This window comes from Engraulis encrasicolus, chromosome 2, assembly GCF_034702125.1.
Source record: "Engraulis encrasicolus isolate BLACKSEA-1 chromosome 2, IST_EnEncr_1.0, whole genome shotgun sequence".
NCBI classification, from domain to species: domain Eukaryota; kingdom Metazoa; phylum Chordata; class Actinopteri; order Clupeiformes; family Engraulidae; genus Engraulis; species Engraulis encrasicolus.
The window spans coordinates 33,249,356-33,273,516 of record NC_085858.1 but is presented as its reverse complement, the minus strand read 5'-3'; the positions used below and the strand labels follow the sequence as shown (position 1 = coordinate 33,273,516).

Sequence of the window (24,161 nt, the reverse complement as noted above, 5' to 3'; positions counted from 1 at the left end):
CTACTCTTTCCACTATCAGACGCGCCTTTGTCCTGCACCAGGCCTCTGTGAGGTGGGATGTGCATACTCTTAGTTTTATGAAGGTTACCAGTCTAGGCCTAAGAGCAAGCAAACAGGCCACAGCAGCACTTTCAACCAAATGGTGAAGTGAACCAACTGGTGAAGATTAGACAAGGGAGACAGGGTTGCTTAAGAAGGAGATATTACAGCCTACAGTATAATCTTTAGGATTTGCATTTAAGCAAACCCCTTGTGTAAGCTCATGCAAAGCCCGACAGACAGACAGACAGACAGCTCATGGAGGATGACACCGCTAGGTGGTTTTGAGAAATCGCATCTTGATATGATGATCTGGATATTATGGACAAGCACACACCCAGGACAAGCACATGAACACATACCTGTTCCTGCAGTAGTGACCGAACCCAACTGTTACAGGCCTATATGGCAACTATATCAAGTTTTAGAGTGAGGAGTGAGGAGTGAGGAGTGAGGAGGGAAGAAGGTAGGTCTGCACACTGCGGAATAAAAAGCTCTGATACTTTTATCTGGCAACTGCAACAAGTGACTTTGGATATGCGCACCCTATTCAAAAAGAGCTACATATTGACCATTGAGGTCTCCTTCAGATTCTCTACCAGCCTTTGTGCTGCACCTTACCCAGGGATTTGTATTCAATTCTCAACTATATGACGCTTGTACTCATTTGATTTTTCAAGTGGATTTAAAAATGTAAGCCAGGATATTGCTATTCATTACCAAATATTAAGACACACACGCACACAACACACTCCAAACCCACGCGCATACACACACACAAGCGTGCGCGCACACACACACGCGCACACGCACACACGCACATACGCACACACACACACACACACACACACACACACACACACACGCACGCACATACGCACACACACACACACACACACACACACACACACACACACACACACACACACACACACACACACACACACCAACCCACACTTCATAGGTTTCCAAAACAAACAAAGCTCCCCTGGATGATGCAGGTGTCAAACACAGGAAGATGACCAAACACATAAACAAAGCCACCTGGCTGGCCATCAGCCTGCATGTCAAACAAACCTAGTGACCCCCAACAAGGAGCTGAGGCCACCACGGTCTTGAAGCAGATGGCTACAGTAGAGTGGTGTGGTCTTGGCAGTGGTGGAACAGTTGCACACAGGGCCCAAGGGCAAAACACTGATAGGGCCCCCCAAATGGCTTGCTATGGTCACTATAGGGCCCCCCAACACCAATGTAGGAGGGCCCTGGGCCCAGGCCCCCCCCCATAGCTCCGCCCCTGGGTCTTGGTCTTCCGCGGTGAGTTTACTTGGTAGCTGAACAATGTCTGCAACAGTATTCTCATGAGGCCGCAGTATTTTTGGCATGTCTCTCTTGCTCTCTCTCTCTCTCACACACACACACACTCTCTCTCTTTCTTGCTGTCTCTCTCTCTCTCTCTCTCTCTCTCTCTCTCTCTCTCTCTCTCTCTCTCTCTCTCTCTCTCTCTCTCTCCTCTGACAGTCAAGAACCCAACTAGACTTGCGCTGTGTGATATTGTATTGTACTTGAAGCTATAGGGGATGCATTTACTGTAAGCAATGAAAACAGATAGGGAACATAATAGAGAGAGGCGGTTTGGTATAGTTAGGCCACAATTCAGAGAGAGAGAGAGAGAGAGAAAGAGAGAGAGAGAATAAGAGAGAGAGAGAGAGAGACAGAGAGAGAGAGGGAGCGAGAGAGAGAGAGAGTCTGTGAGAAACAGAGCGAGACGCAGAGAGAGATTTGGCAGAGGTGTTTCTCTGACCTCTCTGCACCCTCTGTTTATCATGAGGCTATTTTTATACTCCCAAACACAGCAGCTCAATCTCATTCACACTCAGCCAACCCCAACCCACCAACACCAACCCACTTTAAACAGAAATACTACTTATCAGCCAGCCTGAGCCTCCCCCAGGCTTACGATTGGTCATAGGGGAGGGGTAAGCCCAGACAACACACGTGCTGCAACACACAACACACACACACACACACACACGCACACACACGCACACGCGCGCACACACAAACACACACAAACGCACAGAAGGATGAGTTGTGTATGTCTCATTGTGAGAATGCTTGCTTCAGGCTGAGTTGTTGGGTCATGGGTCATCGTCACCATCAGGGCTTTCCATCGCTTCCAGACACTGGCCTGCTGTCACATGACCCTCCAGGCTTTTAGTCAGTTGTGAACTATCAGCACGAGCAAACTCCCATATGCTCCGAAAAGAGATTGAGAATAAAAAAAATACAAAAAGACAAGGAAGTTTCCAACACTCAAAGTTGGCCATGGCATGGGGCTAAGAGAAGGGGGCAAGTGTGACACTAAAATATGATATCTTTATCCACACTGGAAAGTAGTGTTTTATAGGGATTTGGTTTAGGAGGAAGCTGGACAAAAAGACAGGGAACAAGGAACACTCAATGTTGGCCACGAGATGGGGGTAAGAGAAGGGGCAATACATCACAGAGTGCTTCACACAGTAAAAATAAAACCTTTATCCACGCTGGAAAGTAAGTCGTTTTCTTTTATAGGGATTTGGTTTAGGAGGAAGCTGGACCACCAGGAAATGCTGAGTGAGTTGCTCACTGTGGAAAAAAAGAGGGAGAAAAAAAAATCAGCCCCACCACTCGTGGGCTGTGCTGTGGGTCATGGTGGTGATTCGCTTCAGAGGAAACAGGCCCATGAGCTCACTCTGCTTACTGGTAAACAAGCTCAGCCATGGGCTGCTTTAACCCCGGGGGAAGAGCTCTGGTTTGTCTGCAATCGCTGAAATGCAGTTGCTCAGATGGATTTGAACTTCACGGACACAATATCAAAAGTCAGTCAGAAAAACATGTATTTCTCTGAACATCTGGAAGTTATGGAAAATGTAAGATCGGACATCACCAGACTTTGTTGCTCGACATTGTTTTCAGGGTTTTTTCCCCTTCTTCTTCAGTATCAAAAAGTGGTTGCAAACTTTTCCAGCTCTCAGCATACTTAAAGTGCAGCACACCAAAGTATTAAACCATGCAAGTTGTCTTCTGTAAGTTGTCTTCTACAAGTTGTTTCTGGCTACCCAATTACTGTATGGACCTTGTAAAGTGCTGAAGTTGCTGTCCACAGTATAATCTGTGCTGTGACGGCGGCTGCTGCTGCTGCTGTTACACTGCTATTGCATCAGTTTCTCTCCCGCTCACCCCTTTCTCCTCCCCCCAAAACAGTACCGTTGTACAGCCCACAGTGCCAAACTACCCAGAGCGGCCTCCACAGCCTGCGTGCATCTCTGTGACTGTGGAGGGAGGGAGTTAGAAAACTGGGGGAAAGAAGGAGAAAAGGGACACAATGATAATACATGTTAATCTTGTCTACCTCAACTGACAGAATATGTTTTTTGCACATTGTCTATCCCAACTCACAGAAAGTTTTTTTTGCACAATTACCTTTTTATTTTTACTTCAATTTTAATTTTCCCCTCCCTGACTATTACCTGTGTTATATGTGTCTTGAAATGTCCATGTGGGCATTTGTGTATTTATGTAAGCTACTTGACACCTGCATTTCCCCCTGGGTATCAATAAAGATACTCTACTCTACATAAATCTACATACATGTTCTGTGTGTGGGTGTGTATTGTAAGTGACTAATCCCGTGTGGAGTGCCATGTTTGCGTCAGTACGGTTTGTGTTTGTGTTATAAAATGTGTGCAGTGCCGTGACGTTATCCACAATTGTAATGCAGATGTTTCTGTAAAGGTCAGACAGTGGAGTCTTTTTTAGGGGCTTTGTATGCCTTTACTGACAGGATAGTATGAGATGGTGACAGGAAGTGAGTGGGAGAGAGAGATGGAGGAGGATTGGGAAATGACCCTGTCTGGACTCGAACCGGGGTCCCCATGGGCATGCTTAGTGCGTTGCGCCACAGCGCCCTCCAGACAATGGAGTCTAATCAGTGTGTGTGCTCAGAACATGGTCATCATACAAGTCAAGTCAGTCAAGTCAAGTCAGCTTTTATTGTCACTTTCTTCATATGCACAAGACATACAATAATAGAAATAATACATGACATTGGTTATGTACGTAAATGAGGACGTATGTATCTCACAACAAGCCAGCAAATGACCGTAGCCAATCATCAGGCTGTTTCAAAAGGACAAGAAGGGAAGGTTGTAGTAGCCTATAGTTTGCTGATACTTGAAGATTAATATGGGCAATGTTTTACCCACATTCTGCCTGTAATTATCATATTTGGGGTGGCATGTGGTGGGGTAGACTGAGTGGCGGTGGAGAAGAGATGTGGTGAGGAGGAGGAGGATAGATGAGGAGGAGGAGGAGGAGGAGGCGTGTAGGAGAGGAGAGATGAGGTGAAGAAGAGGAGGAAGACAAGGAGGAGGAGAAGGATAAATGGGGAGGAGGAGGAGAGGAGAAGGAGGAGGAAGACAGGGAGGAGGAGTGGGAGGATAGATTAGGTGAAGAAGAGGAGGAGGAAGAAGAGGAGGAAAGAAGAGCTGAGGTGGGGGAGGAGGAGGAGCTAAGTACTTTTGGAGACTGGTGGTTCCAGGGGAGTTAGAGGGGGCCTGTTGCACAGGAATCCCATCAGCAACTCAAGCAGTGTGTGTGTGTGTGAGAGATAATCAGGGCTTTAAATTAACTTTTTTCACCACCAGCCAAAATGGCTAGTAGATGTTAATCGTACTAGCCAAACACACATTCACGAATGGGTCAAAGGGGCTATAGAACATTGGTCTTTTCTACCAGAACAAACAGAAATTTCTCCAGCATTTTGGTCGGTTGGCCTGGGTTAATTTAGAGCTCTGGAGATAATATTAAGAAAATAATAGGAAAGAGGCACAGAGATCCACTGGGTGAAGGGTTGTAGTTTGATTAGATTGTAATTCAAATATCAACAACAGCATCTCAGCCAAACTGACAGACTGCATGTAATGACCTTGTTTAGGGTGTGGTGGGTGGTCTGGGGTGGGGTGTGGTGCGCTGGGCAACAGTCCTTGGACACTGACGGAGAATCCAAGAGTAGCGAGGAGCACAAGGACCTTGAAGTCAAAATAGCATTAGAGGCCTAGTGAAGTAAAGGCCCAAAGAAGGAAAAGTGCAGGGGGAGCAAGGCCAAGCAAGAAAAGATGCAGACAACTAACGGGAAAAAATATGAAAGAAAGAATTAGAGATCAAGGGGAGGTCTGTACTATTTGAATAGATCAGAACTTGAATGTCAAAACAATTTTGCGCTGCCAATGTTGTGCCCCCTTTATGAACAATATTTCTAAAGCCTGTGTCGTGTCTGTGGCTTAGCCTCACAATTTATAAGAGACTGGCGGGTCCTGGAGCGGGCTGCAGAAGTGACCGTTAGGAAGGGAGTCCCTCTGGAGGCTCCTCAGTCGAGGCCATGAGGCTATCTCATCTCCCCTAAGATGACATGGTGATTAGGTCATGGGAACCACAGCGAGGAAAAACTGGATGGCGAGATGGAGGGTAGAGTGTGGGAGAGAAGGATGGTGAGAAAGAGCGGGACCAGGAGAGAGAGAGACAGAGAGAGAGAGAGAGAGAGAGAGAGAGACAGAGAGAGAGAGAGAGAGAGAGAGAGAGATGGTGAGAAGGAGTAGGAAAGGAGGAGAGACAACACCTAAGATGGTGAGGAAGGACAATGTATTTACTGTATGTTTGTTTGTGTGTTTATGTGATATGAGGCTAGAGAGAGAGAGAGAGAGAAGAAAAGTTGGAGAGTCAGATAGCGACAAACTAAAACAGATTGTAAGACATGGGAAAGGTAGAGAGGGAGAGGGAGAGGGAGAGAGAGAGAGAGAGAGAGAGAGAGAGAGAGAGAGAGAGAGAGAGAGAGAGAGAGAGAGAGAGAACGACTGACTAATTCAGATTGTAAAAAATGGGAAAGGTAGAGAGAGGTGGCAACTGAAAAGTGTCTGGGGCTGGGGTGGATACAGTGAGACTGTGTTACAGAAAGAAAAGAAAGAGAAAAAGAAGAGAGAAGTGGATAAGCCATACATTAGGGGCCTCTAAAACATCTGGTCAGCTGTCCGTGGGCACTGGGCGTGCAGATTAAGTTGCATGTGTGTTATGATAGCCACCCACACTGTGTGCATTCCAATATGCAGACTTCCATCCTACACTTGTGCTTGTGGCCTCACATTTTGCTGACGCCCCGCCTTCGTGGAGAAAACAATAGTTTCCCTGCTGCCAGCCTAGCCAAAACATTTTTTTGGGGGGACTGTTCTTCATTCACCATCCCGATTGAAAATGAGGAAATGACATTAGAATTGTGCTTTTGCCAGATATTGAATTAATTTTCTTTCGTCAGTGACATCATCACAAGGTCACAGGCAGGAAAGTGAGCAAGGGAGGACGGAGGTCTGCATATTGGAATGCACCCACAGTGTGCTCTCCTCTCCAGAGGCTGTTCTGCTGTGTAAACATGGCACATTCTCTCCTCAGATAGCCTGCGCTCTGGTGCTAGTCGGGGGTTAGGCATGTTTCAACTCACTGCCCATCTGATAACCCAGATAAGCATTTTTTGTTTTTATCCCACATGGCACAGTTAAAGTCATTTCAAATATGGATATGCAGTATGTAGGGCAGGCTACTCTCTTTGGCCTGCTTGTGTTCATGGGTTATGATGGAAGTAGGTCCAAGGGTGAAATAAACAATGATCGAACTTATCTTTCTTTAATCAGCTCAAACCTATGCCATATTCTCTTGAATATTCCCTGTACATATCCTGGACTCTGAGTGAAAGTTCTGCCACATAAGTGAAACTACTAATTCACTAAGCCAGCTGGTACTACAAAGTAGATTTTTCAGGGTTACACTTAGAGGGTCATCTAACATCTTCTCCAGTGTATTTGGTCCCAGAGTACTCTCTGAATGTTGAATTGTAATTGTTATCTTGTAACCATCACACATTTGCAGCCAAGAAGAGGATAAAATTGGTGAAATCAGTGATTGAAAGAGTAGACCCAGAAGGACTTTTAACAGGATATTTAATTTCTCAAGGCACTTTGTTCACTGCTTATGAGAAATAATTTAAAACACAAGCACGTCAATCTATCACATTCATGTGATCACACTGCCCTCTAGTGTCATAAAAAGGCAGCAGCCTAAAATTCACTTCTGTATGAAAAATAGTCGAGAGCCCCAGTATCGTTACACGTCACACAAGCATTTAAAAAAACAATACAATACATGATGTCTTAAACAAATATAATTAAAGTAACTTCACATTTCCACAAATGATGATTGATCATCAAATTACAAGAGTCTTGACTGAGAAGAGCAATCCATAACCATATTTACAAGCTCAAGTCCTTTGGGGTTTGCATAGGCACATCCCAGTCTGAGCTCTACTAGATGCGCTCAGAGGCATAAATTGCTGCTTTGCATCCAGCCTGTATAACATTCTTTATCAGCCAGAAGCCGGGAACCTGCAACACAGACACAACAGGTATACAGTACACTTCAGTTGGATTGCCTTTAATGACACTGCTAATGCGGCATAATTAAGTGGGATTGACTGAACCGTTTGTACAGAAGAGCATCAGACAGGTACACCTACAAACAGATAAGCCTACGTCTGTCTATAATGAATAGATTGTTAACTCTCAATTGTCAGCCTCAGGCTGCATTTGACAGAACAGAGCACCTTTTCCCAACTATTACTGTTACCACAACAACAACAGAAAATAAAACTACTAAAACTGATACTCTCACCAACAATAATAGTAAAACATAAAAATATATGAAATATATTTAAAAATAATTGAAAATATCTGTGTGTGAGTGAGGCGTGCTGTTGATTTACAAGTGAACGTGCACATGTTTAAGCATGGCAGAGGAAGGGTGTAGTCTGTATTTAACCGGATCACACGGCACTCTCGATTAAAAGGTGCCAAACATAAACAAAAACTGTGCAAATAGAAAGAAAAAAGTCTGCATACTAATCAATTAAAAAGAACACAAAGAGGATGCAAGTGTGCAGACATGTTTCTTTCTATTTGAAGAAGAGTTGTTAGAAAAGAGTCCCTTACAGATTCAGCATCATGTGCAAGACCAGTGTCATGGTGCTCCATCTCGTCGTCACGGAATTCCTTAATCATCTGCATTCAGAGGAACAGACAAGAAACAAGCTAAACCTCCACTGTTGACATTTAGACAATAGAATTAGGCACGTGGCCACACATTATAGAACAGACAAGAAACAAGCTAAACATCCACTGTTGACATTTAGACAATGGAATTAGGCACGTGGCCACACATTATAGAACAGACAAGAAACAAGCTAAACATCCACTGTTGACATTTAGACAATAGAATTAGGCACGTGGCCACACATTATAAAACAGACAAGAAACAAGCTTAAAGGACCAGTTCAGTCAATTTCAACATGCAGTTGTAATGCTCACACTACCCTGGACTTGTCAGTACCTGAGGTTTTTTTGTCTTCTTCTTCAGCCTTTTCCAAGATCTTGCTCATTGTAATGGGGGCAGCGCTTTGTTTACATAAAAAAAAGCATTTTTATTTATTACCAAAAACATCCGAAAGGTTATACAACATCAGCAGACAACTAGCAAACAGCGGTACCTTTTGGGAAAATATTTGGAGTAGGCCTATGTTCATTTTGTTTAAATGTAAACAAACGCTGCCCCCATTAGAATAGTTCATATCTCGGAAAGGGCTTAGCCGAAAAATGTGGCATCACCGGGTACTGACAAGTCAAGGGTAGCGTGAGCAATACAACAACATATTGAAATTGACTGAACTGGTCCTTTAGGTATTTTTGGGGGGCTTTTCAAGCCTTTATTATGAGACAGGATAGTGAAGGACAGACAAGAAGCGAGTTGGGAGAGAGACAGGGAAGGGCTGGAAAAGGACCGGGGCCCGGGAATCGAACCCAGGTCGGCCGTGTAGTAAACAAGTAAACGAGTGCATTAGGCCACGGTAGGGCAGACAAGAAACAAGCTCAACTTCCACTGTTGACGTTCAGACAATAGAGACACACACGTGGCCACACGTTATAATATGCTGCTGGGGATGTTATAGAATGCTTTCATGTCCTCACTGGTGAGAATAAGTGGGGAAGAGGCGGCTCTTTGAGAGGCAATAGGTGGTAATTATTTCAAATTAAGTCATGCTTGACAACACAGTGTTTACCTTCATGAGTTCCACGGAGATACCAAAACAGTCTGTCCACTCTCAGGTTCTACTGTAGATTTCTATCACTCCATAATCATTTTCATCATCGTTATTTTTATCTAGCCATATCTTTTATCTATATTTAATATCTATATTGTCAGGTAAAAGTTTTTTTCCCTGGTATCAGAGTGTATGATGACTAAAACTGAACTTCCGTCATTCATTTTGCATTCATTAAAGGAACAGACCACCCTTTTTTGATTTTCACATATTTGCAGTATTTCCCAGCATTGTTCATGAATGTGCATATCATTTTCTTCTCAGTGTTTTCAGTACTTACATTTTTTTGGATCAAAACTATTATCATAGCTTAGCATAATCACTGGAATTAAATGGTAAGTTTAGCATCAAGCCACAAGTGATCACTGGACGGAATTAAACTGCTGTTCTACACTCTGGTGAATTTTACATTCGTTTTAAAGAGGTTTATAAGTACATTTGATGATGTTTTATTTTTTACCATAGACTTGCATTACTAGGCCTAATTTGGCTATACTGTTAAACGGGGCATTGCAAACACATAGACGAAAATGATATGCACATTCATGAATAATGCTCGGAAATACTGAAAATATGTGAAAATCAAAAAAGGGTGGTCTGTTCCTTTAATGGCTACCGGTATATTCCATGATCCACTGTAAATAGCCACAACAGGATTTAGTTTAGCAACGCAACACTTTCACAGTAAGAGTTTGACGAGTTTCTCATGTTGGAAATACCCTGAAGCACTACACTAGTTAATTTTCACAAATGACACTCCAAAGCCATGAACCGCTGGTCAGCCTGTAGGGTATACTGTGGGTATTACTGGTGAGCGGAGGCTGTGGCCTATTGGATAGGGAATTGATTTTGGTGCTGGACTGTTAAAGGTCCGAATACAATATCACCCAGGTGAAAAACCCATATACTTAAAGTGTACTTTTTTTGACCGTACTTAGTACAAAGTGTACTATTTTCTGTGATTTTAAGTGCGCTTCATTGCACTATTAGTGCGCTGAAGCACTACTAAAGCAGTACTTCAGCACACTTGCAGCACACTGAGGATGCTAAATTGGCACCGCTTTTTGACGACTTTAAGTGCACTACAAGCATACTTTTGAAAGTATGCTCCAAACACGCTTTTCATGCATTCGTATGGCTTTAATAGTGTGCTCGAGTACACTTCTATAAACATTGTTCTTTTACTAGAATTTCAATAAAAGTTATTAACTTCATGCTCTTTGGACTACATTGGAACATTTTTAAAGTCTGTAAAAATTATATCATATAAGTATTTGTATATATATAACAGGTATGATTGAAGTATATTTACAGTACACTCCCAAGTAAACATGAAATTATATAAATGTAATACTACAATCCATGCTGGTCCTCAGAGCTACAGTACACACAGCCATCATGTCACAGTAGTGATACAGTATCGCATGCCCTAGCACACCTGACCATTTACATTCATTGCATTGTTTACAGAGATTTTCAGATACCCATTTCACTTTATTTCAATCTTGTTTCCACCTTCCTGCATTGATCACTTTGAATTGATCACTAATGGTAACCTTTTTATCCTTTGTTTGAACGACTAGTTCCTACATAGCCTCCCACCATGATATCTGGGGAAGTGTGAGCCTATATATACCAGGAAACATATATATGACCATCATAATTACGGTGGGAACTTGGTCATTTTTTGTGTACCACTTTAAAAGTTAAAACCTCCTTCAATAAACTCAGAATATAACATTGAGTAATATTTTCATGCCAAACAAAAATATTCCTTCAGATCAATGGCTTCTGTTTGATAAATGTAGCTCCAAGAAGTGCATTGCATAATGTGTCATGTATGAATGGTTGCATGAATGGGTAAATGCACTTTGTGTAAGCACTCTTTGAAGATATTTGGGTGAAAGTACAATCATGGTGCACTTAGTAAAAGTGTACTAGCAATATGTTAATGCGATTTACTGTAAAGCGCACTATAGAAAATCACACTTCGAAGAAATTTGGGTGAAGTGTAATCATAAGTACAATTGCAATATGTTATTAAAAATACACTTTTAGTAAGTCACTAATTAGAACTCTTTTAGTATATTCCTCTAAATACAACTTTAGCCCAAACATCTTCGAAGTCCACTTGAAGTATGTTCGCTAAGTGTACTTTCTTTGAGAGCAACTTATTACATCTATTTTTAAGTCACTTTGTGGTGTGTGTGTGTTGTGGGTGTGTGTGTGTGTGTGTGTGTGTGTGTGTATCTAACGGAGTGTGTGTGTGTGTGTGTGTGTGTGTGTATGTGTGTGTGTGTGGTGTGTGTGTCGAGACACAGTTGGCGACTTGTGTAACCCCCTGGACTACTGATACTCCTGGACACTTTGGTTTTTGGCCACCCAGCACAGGTGACCACTATGTACACTTTTATTTGTGTGTGTGTGAGTGGGTGGGTGTGTGTGGGTGTGTGTTGTGTGTTTGTGTGGTGTGTGGTGTGTGTGTGTGTAGTCGAGAAGGGGCGACTTGTTTACCCCCCCCCCCCCCCATCTCATCTTTTTTTCCAAGGATTACATGGACATTGTACTAGGCAGAGAGACTATGGACACCCTGACACTTTATGGCCTCATTGTGGATGGCTTCTATGCGCCACTCAGCTAAGGCACATGTGAACACTGTGGGACACTTTTTACATTTATTTTTGGTGTGTGTGTGTGTGTGTGTGTGTGTGAGAGAGAGAGAGAGAGAGAGAGAGAGAGAGAGTGTGAGAGAGAGAGAGAGTGAGAGAGAGAGAGATGCCTTGGCAAATATATGTAACAGTGAGCTATATATGATGATTATTTTATGTGTAATATGTGTGTTACGTCTTGTGAGCAATGTCTTCATTTATGTATGTGTGTATGCTATCACAAAACACATTCTGCAGACCTTTCAAGAATACATGAAGGGCTTTGGACACTTTGGTTTATGTGTGGATACCCTCAACATATTACGAGGTAAGTGTGACGTTGTTTTGAGCTGTGCAAGACCTTAAAATGTTTGTGGGGGTGGTGGTGTGTGTGGGGGGGTGCTGGTGGGTGGTGGGGGCTGGTGGTTGGGGGTGGTGGTGGTGGGTGTGGGTTGCGGGGGTGTGCGGTGGTGGGTTAGTGGGGGGTCTTTGGTTTGTGGTGGGGGTGGGCTGGGGGTGTTGGTGGGGGTGTGTGGGCTGGTGGGGTTTGTGGTGGTGGGTGCGGTGTTTGTCGTGGATGATGGGGGTGAGTGGTGTGTGGGTTGGTTGTGCTGGGGTGGGGGATGGGTGGTGGGGTCTGTTGTGGGGCGGTGGGGGTGGTGGGTTTGGTGCTGTTGCGTGGTGGTGGGTGGGGGGTGGTGTGGGGGGGGTGGTGGTGGGTTGGGGAGGTTTGGTCTTTGTCGGTGTGGTAGGGGTGGTGTGGGTGTGTGTGGGGTTGTGGATTGTGTGGTGTGGTTGTGTGGTTGGGTTTGTTTGGTGGGGGTGTTGGTGGTTGGGGTGTGCGGTGGTGTGGTTTTTGTGCGGGGGTGGGTGTGGGTGGTTGGTGGGAGGTAGTTGGTGGGTTGCGGGTGTGGTTGTGTGGGTGGGTGTGTGGTGGTGTGTGGGGGTGTTGGTGATGTGTTGTGGTGTTGGTGGTGGTGGTGGGGGTGGGTGGGGTTGGTGAGATAGGGTTAGGGGGGGCGACTGAGTGCGCTTGTGGTTGGTGGGGTGTGTGGGTGTTGTGGTGTTTGTTGCTGGGTTGGAGTGGTGGGGTGTGTGGTGGGGTGTGGGGGTTGTGTGGGGTGGTGGGGTGTTTTGTGGGGTGGTGTTGTGTGTGGGTGGGTGTGGTGTTGGAGGGGTGCTGGTGAGGTGGTCGGTGGGTGGTTGGGTGTGGATGTGTTGGTGGTGGGGTGGGGGGTGTGGTTGTGGTGAGGGTGCGTGGGGGGGATGGTGGTTTTTGAAATGTTTGTAACCGCCGAAAAACGATCCCCGCATCTTTCATATTGCATAGCTGATATGGCTAACGAGGCTAACGTGATATTATCAAACTTTCTCAAAACGCATCCTTTTGCCTTGATTTTGCTCTAGAGTGACTGTATTTCATCCCAAACATTCAAAAATTAGGCAAACTTGTTCCAACTCCGGATAAATCCTTTAATTTCCCACTGGGATCAATACATGGTACTCTACTCTCTACTCTACTTTAAATAAGCATATTGTAAACATACTTTTTTTTCTTAGCACAAAAAGCACGAGTGCACTTTTATCATGCTAAGTACACTTCAGTCATGCTTTTATTGTACTAAATTGAACCACTTTTTCACCTGGGCATTCAAGAAAATCGATTCGGGATTTAAAAAAAAAAAACGTGTGCAAGGTGTGTTGTGGTGGTCAGGGAGGTTATGAATGTGGAGTTGGGGAGGGGGACTGAGCCAACAGGGGTCAGGACTCAGATTCTTAATGTTAAATCGGGGGCGGGGGGCCCACTGGGGCTGGGTGCATATGGCCCAGTATTCAGTGCTCCGCCCCTGGTTGTAGTAGGTAGGCTTGTGGCTCACCTGTAGCAGTTCTATGTATCTGTCTGGGTCGGCCTCCATCAGGGCCCGGATCTGGCTATTGTAGTGCTCAGAGATGCTCTCCTCCACGGCCACCGTGCAGGCCATGGCCCCCTCCTTACCCAGCAGAGCAGACGTGGCACCTGGGAACAGAGAGAGAGAGAGAGAGAGAGAGAGAGAGAGAGAGAGAGAGAGAGAAAGAAAGAGAGAGACAGAGAGAGAGAGAGAGAGAGAGAGAGAGAGAGACAGATAGACCGACAGAGAGAGACAGAGAGAAAGAAAGAGACAGACAGACAGAGAGAGGAAGAAAGAAAGAGAGAGAGGTGTAATTTAAATGGCTGCCAAGAAAGATATTCTCTTAAAGTAGCTCATGACTTCATGTCTACTGATGTAGTGATTATGCACAATCTGGCTTTGTTGAGCAGAGCAGACTACTGTTTGTTGCCCAACAGATTTTACCCTACCCAGTGCAAAGCCTGCAATGTTCCACAGTGGTAGGAGAGCTGTTGGGCGCACTCTGTGTTCACCCAAGATCTCGGTGAACTTGGACAAGTGCTTCTTTTCCTGGTCCCACATTTCCTGTCAAAATAGAAGTACATGATCTGTGTTGTTATTCAGAGTGTCACAGAATCAGAACATTAAATGTATCCAAAGGGCAAGAACTGCCAATGAAATTGTTCAGTGTTCAGTCTCTTGAGTATGCTAGGTTGATCATGCCACATACCTGTATGAGTGGCCTGGTTTGAGTTCTACCCAGCACAGCCATTTGACCGGCATAAATGCGACTGGCCCCGAACTCCCCTGCATGGTCCACCCTCATCATCCGGTGAAGGATGGCCGTCTCCTCGGGGTCGCTACTTGGTGGCAGCACAGAGTATGGCCGCACACTAGACACCGCTACAGCTATGACAGGAGTCAGGACAGAGGCACAACATCAGCCATGAGAGTGAGACGCAGTGCATACAGCGTAAACTTATATTCTCAATCATATGCAGGAAAACTGTCCATTATCAGCAACCATTTGCATGACATGCATTTGTTTTGTGTCATATGTGTCATGTATTGTGATCTCATCTGAAAGTTTACTCTGTGTGAGTGCATGAGGGGGTGTGGCGGCCAAAGAGTTATCAAACTGCTACTGAAAGAATTAAACAAGCTCCTTACCTGCGTTACTCAAACATAATTGCCGTTGCCTTGATGGTCCAAGAACCGATAACGAGCATTCGTGCAATAAACGTCCTGATTTTGCAATCCCCTGCATTACGAAGGTGAGATGGCAGCTCGCAAGTCCTGAAAGTCAAATGATTGCTGTGTTGTGCAAGCTGGCATGCAAGTCGCTTGTGGATGACGTCACGTCTGTCTGTACACAAGTTAAAAGTGCCAGCCCTCAACATTAAAAAATAATAATGATTTAAAAAAAAAAATAGGCCTAGGGCTACTAGTGAACCTCGTGTAGTAAAAATAAAATACACGCAGTAAAATATTTTCTATTAAGGTTGAAGATTATTATTCTCTAAATAATCTACCGGTAGTCTGCATTCTTCCTCATTCATTTCCATGTACTTTTTGTCCGTCACCCATAGATGGCGGTGTTTCCTTAAAAACTGAACAACCAATGAACTGTCTTGCATGAACAGCAATGAGTTGCATGCATGCATATGGTGGATAGTGGGCTCGTAATAGGCTCAGTCATTTCAAATTGATGTTAAAGTTTGGTTTTCACTTCCAAGTTGAAGTTTAGGGTCTATAGAACAATTTGAGTTCGAGTGTCAAACACACAGGTAACAAAATGGCCTGCGGGGGGCGCTCTAAAATATATAAACTGCTATAACTTTTGATTAGTTAAACCAAATTTAACATATGAGGTATGTATGGATTCAGCCTAAAGAGGGGAAACCGGTGGGCTAAATAGTTGGTTACCAGATTAAAGACACACTATGTAATAAACACACTTTTAGCCAATGGACAGCTAAATCCGGGCTTTTTTAAGATAAAGGGTGGAAATGCCCTCCAAGTTGCAATGAAACATAATTTATTGTTACAATTTATTGTAAATAAAGCCTGGGCTATCACTTAACTTGATTTGTTCAGAATATCCCTGAAGCACACAGAAACTTAGGATACATATACACAAATATGGCTGCATAAAGCCTATGTGATATTTAGCACCCAACTTGCAACTTTGAGTTTATGAATTTAGGATCCTGAGTGCCAGCTTTTTTTCAATCGAGCCATCATTTTATTCACAACTTAAACACTTTATATCTGGAAGAAAGTAAATCAATAATAATAATAATAATAATAATAATAATAATAATAATAATAATAGTAATAATGATGATGATGATAAATACTATGGGGAACATCATTTTTTCCTGCATTCAAAAAGTAAACAGAAGACCATAGGGCTAACATTTATTCCAATGCTCCACTCTACAATAACTATGACAGAGAACAGATGAAAAAACAGTCAGTGGTCAGTCTTAGAAATTGTATGTGCACTTGCACAGACCAGAGTCATACAGACGGGAGAGTTACGCGATTGGAGGACCAGGAATTAAATGGCAGCTCCACCTTTCAGCGAGATAAGGTTGTTCCTAAAGCGGCTGTCTTTCTATAGACTCAACATAGAACCACTGCATTAACAGCCAAAAATAAGGACTAACAAACTATACTGCGGGGTAATCACCACAAATATGTAAACGATCAACTGTCTCGGTGGTGATAATTACAACAGTTTTACCATCTGTGATGTTTATCTGATGTTATTACTACGAACAGCAAGTCTTGTCATATTCCCTGCATTGCATCGCATTGCATTTGCTGTGTGCTACGCCCACTACTAGGAACTAACATTCGTAACGCTGAGCAGTACTGAGAAGCTAAAACAGCTAATTTTGCTAATGAGGAAGTCGGCCTTAGCACACAGCGGAGATTGCCCGACTCTCCCCTCTGTATGGCTCTGGCACAGACGTGTGGACTTTAACTCGGCCTTCATGCACTTGCACCGAGATCTGGCAGGTCTATTTGTACAAGTAGGCCTACTAGTAGCTGCACTTCACCTCTAGTTGGAAAACATCTTTGGCAACTGCATCTTTGGTAGTGTAGTCCAAATCTGGGAACTGTTCATTTGTTACCAGATTGGCAGGCATTTCTGGCAAATGCAGATAATAAGAACGGTTTTCATTCCTGTCAACTACGCTGGTAACAAATGGACAGTTCCCAGAGCAGATGATTGTGTCTACCATGTATGAAATAGTCCTTTAGTATCATTTAGTATGCTTGCCAAAGGCCTCTGTTTGCCCCCAGCAAGCATACTAATTGTTCTCCAGCAGTTTATTTAGTATGCTTGCGGCAAAGCATATTAATTGTTCATCAACAGTTTATTATTATTCTACATTTTTCCATTCTCCTCGGCATATGGGAATTGCCATTCATTAGTACGGCGGCTTTGAATCGTTGCAGTGTTCGAGATAGAGACACGGTTCGAGTGCCAAAACGAATGGCTCGAAAAGGGCTCTGGGTGGAGTATTTTTCGCTGGCCTACCCCCTTTCATTCGGTCACCAGACTTGTTTTTCCTCAGTTTTCTCTCTGTTTCCCCCCTCATTGAAATTAATGGTAGAATGGTCAAGATGATAATGTCACACACTGTGGCAGTTAGAGTGAGAGGTGACCTGTCCTGGGGTTTTTAACTAGGTATCAACTAGGTAAAGGCATTGTCAGAGAGGTATTGGCTCTGAATACAAACTGTGAAGAATAAGATCATAAGCCAACTCTTAAAAATGTTTCAAAGAGAGCAGTTTTAAAATCCCTATGATGTTACCCCATTCACTTACAAAAAAATGTGTGAACAGCTCAGCGCATAGGCCTAAATATGTCCATTTTTTGACTGAACCATTTGGCCAAAGTGATCTCAGCTTTGACATGAAGAGCAGGTTTGTGCCATTTGTGTGTCAATATCATGTCAACTTGCAAAACTTTTGGAGATATGACAGCGTAAAAAAAAGGCTGCACATATTACTCAGCTGTTGACTGCCAAACTGTCACCTTTTAGAATCTTCAGTCATACACACACACACACACACGCAGACTTGTAGAACTCTCTCTCTCTCTCTCTCTCTCTCTCTCTCTCTCTCTCTCTCTCGCTCTCTCTCTCTCTCTCGCACACACACACACACACACACACACACACACACACACACACACACACACACACACACACACACACACACACACACACACACACACACACACACACACAGACACACACACACACACACACACACACACACGCCTCTATCTCTTTCCCTCGTGTTTCTCTGTGTGTATACAACAGCTCTGTGTGTGTGTGTGCATAATCCGCAAGCATACCAATAGCATTGTCTCTCCGGAAATGCAGTCTTGTTATTATTATTATTATTATTATTATTATTGATGTATTTTCTTCCAGATATAACTTTTTTGTAATTTTATGTGTGAATAGAATATGGCTTCATCGAAAAAAGTTGATACTCATGATCCTAAATTCATAAACTCAAAGTTGCAAGTTGGGTCCTAAATATCACATAGGCTTTATGCAGCCATATTTGCGTATAGGTATCCTAGGTATCTTTGTGCTTCAGGGATATTCTGAACAAGTCAAGTTGAATGATATACCAGGCTTTATTTACAATAACTTGTAACAATAAATGATGTTTCATTGCAACTTGGAGGGCATTTCCACCCTTTATCTTAAAAAAACCCTGAATTTTGCTGTCCATGGGCTAAAAGTGTGTTTATGACATAGTGTGTCTTTAATCTGGTAACCTAATACTTAGTTCACCAGCTCCTCCTCTTAATGCTGAGTCCATGCATACCCCATATGTTAAATTTGGTTAAACTAATAAAACGTTATAGCAGTTTATATATTTTAGAGCGCCCCCCGCAGGCTATTTTGTTATCTGTGTGTTTGACACTCGAACCCAAATTGTTCTATAGACCCTAAACTTCAACTTGGGATTGAAAACCAAACTTTAACACAAATTTGAAATGACTGAGAAAAAATGCACATGCCTACGACCCCACTAGGATGCATCAAGTCCAGCACTACCCTCAGTTGGTTATATACTGACAGGTACATGTAGTAGGCCTCAATACTCTGTCCATCGAATTATTCAAGCAAGAAGGCAATAGTGCCCTAAGAGGCTTGGACCAACAATTTCTTCTGTATAGACCACTAAATAGTGTCAGACACATTATGGGGGAAAAAATATGTAGCTGTGTTTTGATTAATTGATGGACTGTGTAAGATAAGTCTAATGACCAGGGGTGCACAGGTGTGTAGCACCGGTATAAAAGGTTACAGCAGGTGCGCAGCACTGGTAAGAGAATACGTTTAATGCTACCCAAAAACCCATATTTTTAAAAAGTAAGGTCTGCTATTTCAGTAGAAAACACATACACCCTCACTATGCCATTTGAGACAAGTGTCCTCCTATAAAGAGACACCCGAAATAGTCATGGAGCGATATAGATCTGTAGTGCCCATGTTTATTTTGTTTGTTTGTTGTTTGTTTGGTGTGGGGTGGGAGTGCGGGGTGGGTGGTGGAGCACCGGTAAGACATGACAACTACTTTCACCCCTGCTAATGACTGAACATGTTAGCTTAGGCCTGTATGGATATATTTATGTGAATTGGTGCTCTGTATTGCGTTTTACAGCCTCATTATCACTGAAGTTATGCCGAGGGACCTCTGGTATTATTGGACAGCCTGGTGTGAAGTGAGGTGACCAAGGGTGTTTCGCTTGGACACTGACCATCCCACGGAGGCCAAAAAGGGGGATGGGGATGAGGAGGAGGAGGAGGAGGAGGAAGGCAGCCACAAAGTCAGTCTGGGCTGACCACCGGTATGTCAGGGAGAGCTTGTTGATTGTCTGCTGTTATTGCTCGTGGTCTGTCTGTGTAAAAGCAGAGCCCTTCGGAGCACACACAATACAATCTGTGACTAAGTTTGTCGCTATGTGATAAACAACCCTATCAGACCCAGGGGCAGATCATTTTACAGCTGCTACGTGGGCTAGGCACAATAAACTGCAGATATCCTAGCTATTATGGCCCGTGACAATGTGTCTGAGACTGCTGAGAGGACCTGTTGAAGCACATCATCTATGCAGGCGTATTAAATGGTAATTATCTCTAACCACGACAGCTCAGAACTTACAGCTCACGTTAGTCGCCGGCCCCTTTCCTTTGAAGTTCTCTGTTTTCCTGTCCCTAAAGTATAAAAAGCTGTTGGTGTGAACATGCTCTGAGCCTTCTGTGTAAGAGAGTAGAAAAGAGGAGAAGACAAAAGAGGAAAGTCAGCTGTCAAAGGTGCGGGTGTGAAGGTGTGAGGAGGATCATGATGGGATCCACAGGTTGCAACAGGATTCACACTTGGTGGTGCCCCTTGTTTTGGTCACATGGGCGTGCTGTCATCAGACGCATTACATAATTCTTACCCAATGCCACATCACTGATGGAGGAGATCACAGGGCAACTGCAGGAGCAGTACTGTTTCATAGTTCTTTAAAACGACATTCCATTTTAGGGAGCTAGGCCTATTTTGCAGGATTATAAATAAACACATTTCATTGACTTAAATGTTCAAGCAAATGCACTATATTGCTGCTGTCTCCTCTATAATGTGATGACTGGAACGTGACAGCTGGTATTTTCCCCTTCATTATCCCTCAAATGTCTTTTTTTCCGAACAGACTCCATAAGTGGCAAGTACCTGTAAATGCCTCTGTTAATACTGAGCCAGCCAGTTGAGCAGACGAGCATCTATCAAGTTAACTGGATGTGCCGTAATAAACACTTAGCCTATCCAGGAGCAGAAATCCTTCATCTCTCTCTCTCTCTCTCTCTCTCTCTCTCTCCCTCTCCCTCTCTTTCTCTCTCCCTCTCTGTGCTGTTCAGGAGTAGCTTTCCTTGACTATGTGTTTTTTCAAAGAAAAGGAAAACACTCACTGCAGTGCACTCACTGCCGTGCTTACAACACCAAACCTGATGACTTTGGGCGAGATGAATTGCTCTGGTGAAATGAGAGGAGTAAAGACTATGATTATCATCAACTTTCAAATCTCTTCGAGACTTGGTCTGACCCAGAGCATAACAATTAACATTTTCCAAACAGCATGGTTGACACTAACCTGGTTCTCAGGCAGGTGGTGAGCTCACGAAGTTGAGCAAAAATGCACGAAGGGTCTGCGTGAGAACCAGGCTAGGTTGAACCGCCTCCCTTGGTTTGCTACTGGTTGTTTGCTTCCTTCCGAAAAAGTGGGAGGAGTTCACGATTTTTTCGGAGCTCAGAAACGATATTTTTATTGCTCCTGGCTTGACAAGAAGCAACACTGGTGTTGCATCACTAGGAGGGTGCCGCCAGGCTAGTAAAGACAGCAGCATTACCTGCCAACACATCAGCATCATCATCAGCATCATCACCCTGGGTGCATTCCAACATGCGACCTTGCATCCTCCACTTGTGCTTGTGACCTCACATTTTGCTGAGGCCCCATCTCCGTGGAGAAAACAATTAAGTTTCCCCACTGTCAGCCTAGCCACAACAATTTTGGGGGACTATTTTTCATTCACCATCCAGTTAGCAAATGAGAAAATTACTTTACAATTGAGTTTTTGCGAGATATTGAAATATAATGCTGTTGTGAGTGAAGTCATCACAATATATTACTTCCTGGTACGAGCCCACAAGCACAAGTGGAGCATGCAAGGTCACATATTGGAACGCACCCTCTGTGATGTCTGCACTGGAGTCGCATGAGGACATGAAGCTGGTACTACTCCACTAGGCCAGGCAGGGCCACAGACAGCTTTGGGCGGGCCCAGGACAAAGTCATCTGAAAGGGCCCCCTCTCTCCCTGGGACCGGGACAACTGACCCCTTTGTGTGTGTTGTGTGTGTGTGTGTGTGTGTGTGTGTATGTGTGTGTGTCGTGCCCCCGTCAGCTTCCTTGTAATTGTGTGTGTGAATGTGTATGGTTAGGATATGTGGATTTGTGGTTGTGTGAGGGCCTTTTTGAGTACTTCTCTAACCTCCTTTACCTTTATTATTCATTGCTTTACAGAAAAAGGGCTGATTTATATTATTGTACTGTACTTGTTACAAAGACAAATAAAATATATTCTATTATATATTATATTCTATTCAACCATGTTGTTCACTTTCCAACAGATTTGCGTGACGTGACCTATTTATCGACTCCTGGCCATAGATGTAAGAGGAGACGGAAACAGGTTTCTTTTATTGGAGTAGCGCAAATGGGTTGAACAAGAGGATTCGTGCCTAAAAAATGCCTCCAAAAATGTGAGGGAAAAGGCAGCACAAGAATGCGTTCAGCTATAAACAGCTTGAATTTCCATAAAACACTTCCCTGAATGTCAACAACAAATGGATAATTCCACACACTTCTGTTTTGTCAACTGTAGCATCGGCGAGAGACAGACAGGATTTTTTAACTGGAGAGAAGACACTGAGAGCAGCACAGATGCTATGTTTTTCTTCTTTTAATCAAGTGCACACAACATAGCGACTAATGTTTTGATGGATATACCATCTTCATCAGAGTCTATGGAGAGGAGAGCCTAGTTATCCAAAGCCCTGATTACACACATTCTTCTCTTCAGTTAAGACTTCTCTGAATGTCTTCCTGGGTATTCTCAGCGGGAAGTTATTTACAACCAGAGGTTTGATCTCAGAGGTTTGACCACCCATGGATACTGATGCCTCACCAGCCAGCCTGACCACAGATGACTGTGTGGACGTGCAAGGAAAGTAATTGAAAGTAAACCTTGACCTCTATATTGCTGCATGAACTTATGTCTCAAGGTCACTCACATGTGATAGAGGGTAGATCCTATAAGACAAGGACTAGAAAAAATGCCCGTCTTTTGAACGATTTTTTTTGTCCCAGTATACTGTGGTCCATGTTGACATCATCATCTACAAATGCTTGATCACAAAAGTGTATTACAATGATGCCCAGAAATAATATATAGCCGAGGCAGTTGGAAGTCCTACATGAAGGTAAAAGGGAGATTCACCTGTCCTGAACCTGTCTGTCAGTCTCTTGAAGTTGAAATCAGAAAATCAATTTTGATTTTTTTGTTTTTCTTCGAACTTCTTCATTTCTTTTAGTTATTTCACCTTTCTCTCTCTCTCTCTCTCTCTCTCTCTCTCTCTCTCTCTCTCTCTCTCTCTCTCTCTCACACACACGCACACGCACACACACACACACACACAAACTCTCTTGACCCCAGTTCTCTTCATCCCTCTCTGTGTTTCAATCTTTCTCTGTTGTTGTTCATCTTATTTCATTTCTCTCTCCTTCTCTCTCTCTCCCTGTCTTTTCTGACCAGTTAGCATGGGTGGATGTGACATTCCTTAAGACAAAAGGGATTTTGGGAATGAAGTCCTCAGAATGCGGTGAGGGTTTTATGGGGTTGCAAACAGGGATGAACGGATTAGCGTTGCAGAGAATAAATGGAAGAGTCACGAAGAGGCACAGCACACTTCCCCCAGAGCCTGAGCTGAGCTGGGATTGAGATGTCACACCATGACCAGGACTGGACTGGAGGAGAAATAGGGCCCATCGGCAGGGCCGATTAAGAGGGCCTGGGGCCCCTAGGCTACAGGTTGTTGTGGGCCCCCCTGGAAGGCAATTTCGTGACACATTTACATTGACAGTGTCATAATTACGAGCTAGAAATTAAGGCTGCAGCCATATCTGGCCTTTGGGGGCATCCTGGTAGGCGGGGGCCCCTATGCTGCAGCCATATCTGGCCTGTGGGGGGGCCCTGGTAGGTGGGGGTCCCTAGACTGCAGCCATATCTAACCTGTGGGGCCCCCCTTGGAGGCGGGGGCCCCTAAGCTGCAGCCATATCTAGCCTGTGCATTAATCCGGCCCTGCCCGTCGGGCACTTTTGGCTTCAAGGTGCCCCTCGTAATTAGCAGTGCAGAAATAGGTGCTCGTGGGCCCCTATTTTCAGAAATGTAAAAAAAAATGTTTACATTTCTGAAAATAGGGATCCAAGAGGGTGTGGGACCCACTGGGAAATGCCCGCTATGCCAGATGGCCAGTCCAGCACCGCACAATGGGCCCACGTCCCACACATGGATCAGGGTCAGAAAAGCAACACGAAAGGACAGTAGAACACTCAAATGGCGCACTTGTACACTTCAGCGTTCATGTTTTAGTTCGTATAGTGTATTAATTACGTACTAAAACATAGTGCCCGAAGTGCACAAGTGCACCATCTGAGACACAGCATTTTTCAACTTTATTTTGATAGGACAGTGTGAGAGGTGGACAGGAGGCGAATTGGGA

At 43.9% G+C, this 24,161-nt stretch overlaps 1 protein-coding gene across 1 annotated transcript; it reads right to left on the bottom strand.

Moving 5' to 3' along the window:
* Nucleotides 1-7,047: 7,047 nt before the first annotated feature.
* On the bottom strand, nt 7,048-15,136 carry LOC134437469 (5-demethoxyubiquinone hydroxylase, mitochondrial-like). The gene is made up of 6 exons (XM_063186963.1): nt 14,961-15,136; nt 14,521-14,699; nt 14,261-14,375; nt 13,800-13,939; nt 8,109-8,177; nt 7,048-7,505 (listed from the first exon to the last, which is right to left on the bottom strand). The coding sequence occupies exons 1-6, from the start codon at nt 15,055-15,057 to the stop codon at nt 7,428-7,430; spliced, it is 678 nt and encodes a 225-aa protein (XP_063043033.1). The 5' UTR covers nt 15,058-15,136; the 3' UTR covers nt 7,048-7,427.
* Nucleotides 15,137-24,161: the final 9,025 nt, after the last annotated feature.

Coding starts and splice junctions, on each gene's coding strand:
- LOC134437469 (XM_063186963.1), bottom strand. CDS start 15,057: ATGCAGGGGATTGCAAAATCAGGACGTTTATTGCACGAATGCTCGTTA. Junction 14,376..14,520: donor AAACCAGGCCACTCATACAG/GTATGTGGCATG, acceptor CTATTTTGACAG/GAAATGTGGGACCAGGAAAA. Junction 7,506..8,108: donor TTGCACATGATGCTGAATCT/GTAAGGGACTCT, acceptor TCTGTGTTGCAG/GTTCCCGGCTTCTGGCTGAT.